The 1,763-nt window shown below is 36.0% G+C and overlaps 1 protein-coding gene across 1 annotated transcript; it reads left to right on the forward strand.

The window, feature by feature from the left end:
- Positions 1-369: 369 nt before the first annotated feature.
- K441DRAFT_710480 (uncharacterized protein) lies at positions 370-716 on the forward strand (the record flags this gene model as incomplete). The annotated part of the gene is made up of 1 exon (XM_067653891.1): positions 370-716. A coding segment is annotated over one exon (324 nt), but the record flags the coding sequence as incomplete, so codon positions are not given.
- Between the last annotated feature and the right edge of the window lie 1,047 nt (positions 717-1,763).

Raw genomic sequence — 1,763 nt, forward strand, 5'->3', positions numbered from 1 at the left:
CCAGTTCTAGCGTCTATAGCTAGAACTAAAGGAAAACAAAATATTCTCCTTATGACTACAGAAGAGTATAATGCAGATTTCCTAGTTAAATATAAGGAGATCTGGCATAACTGCTTTATCTTTTAAAGAGAACAAAAACTAGAACTATGGGTTTAAATTATAGCCTATAGGGTTCCTACCCTACCTTTCTTAGGAGAAGGAGGCTCTAAGCTTCTAAAAGAGGAAATTGAGACTTTTAATCCTATAAGGATACAAGGACTACCTAGATAGATCTTATCTAGTGTAAAAAGACACGATCCACAGACCAGATTTGGCTCCATAGTTTTTACTATAGAGAACGAAGAAAAAAGACAAGAAATCCTCAAGTAAAAAGAGATATCAATTGTAGGTACAGCTACTAAGGTAGTAAAATACCTCAAAGTCTCTCCTACTACGCAGTGTAATAGCTGCCAAAAATTTGGCCATATAGGAGACAGATGCTCTACTAGGGCCTATAGATATTGTGCGGCTGCACATCTATCTAAAGACCACTGCTATCCTACTTGCTTAATAAGCGGCAGGCCTTGCAAGCATACCACCCCTCTTTGCATTAATTGTAAAGAAAAACACTTTGCTAATAGTAGAGACTGCGAGAATCTTAGAGCAGCTAAACTAGTACATAGTACTAGCGTAGAAGACTCTATGGAAGAATAAAATTAATAGGAGTCTAGAAGGAGGTAACTCCTACTAGGCTCTTAGGTTAAAAGATAGTAGAGAGCAAAAGGATAGAAATAAATTGCAAAAGGACAAGGACAGGGGTTAGGATTTCTTTATAGTTTTTCTTACCATTTTCTCATTCCCTAGTAGTTGTAGTATCTTAGTATTTTTACTAGGAAACTATAAACTCCTAATTTAGGGGTTTATAAACTACTAGGACATAGCTACTAGTACATATTAAGCTGCCTAGAAAGGATTTATGTATATAGAACTATAGCGCCATAGCCCAGAGGCTGCATGCGNAGTATTGTACGTAGTATAATACAACGGATAAAAAAAAAAAAAAAAAAAGTTCCTACTTTCTTAATTAAAGCTCCTTCTATAAATATTTCTCCCTTAAAGCCGCGGAGGCTTTCCGTAACTTAAAATACTGCTCTAGAACTATATTAGAATTGTTTATAATTGCGGCGCTATTAAGATTAGCGCGCTTATAAGAGTGAGCTGGGTAGGAGCCTTCGTATATAATAAGATCGCGTAAAGATTTATCTACCGACTTAGTAGTAGTTAAATCGCCTGTGGAGTTAATCTCGCTAGCTTAACGCTTAGAGGCTCGCTTTAGTATAGAGGTACGTAGTTTATACTTATCCTTACGCTCTTATTTAAGCTATTTATTGGTTTTAACTTGCCCCTACTTCTTCCACTTCTTCTTCTCTATTATCTTAATAATTTAATTAATATAGCGGTTAAACTCGTTAAGTTGCTCTCTTTCTATCCCCTTATTACGGCCTACTAGGAACCAATTACGCTTACTAATCTAGCTAGGCAGAGTCTTTTGCTTATTATTTACGCCAATACCATTCTTACTACTAAATATTACTTAGCATAACTGGGTTAGCTTAAAATTTAGCTCCCGCTTAAGGTCTATAAGAAGCCCCTTATAAAACGTATTATCTAATACAGCCTTTAAATATTATTTCTTCCTTACAACTATAATCCTAGCGACGTCTAATTCTAGGCCCTTACTCCAACTAATAAGAACGCGCTTCGTATACCTCTTACTCGTGGTT

Source organism: Cenococcum geophilum (genome assembly GCF_001692895.1).
Source record: "Cenococcum geophilum 1.58 unplaced genomic scaffold K441scaffold_1, whole genome shotgun sequence".
In the NCBI taxonomy this organism is placed as follows: Eukaryota; Fungi; Ascomycota; class Dothideomycetes; order Gloniales; family Gloniaceae; genus Cenococcum; species Cenococcum geophilum.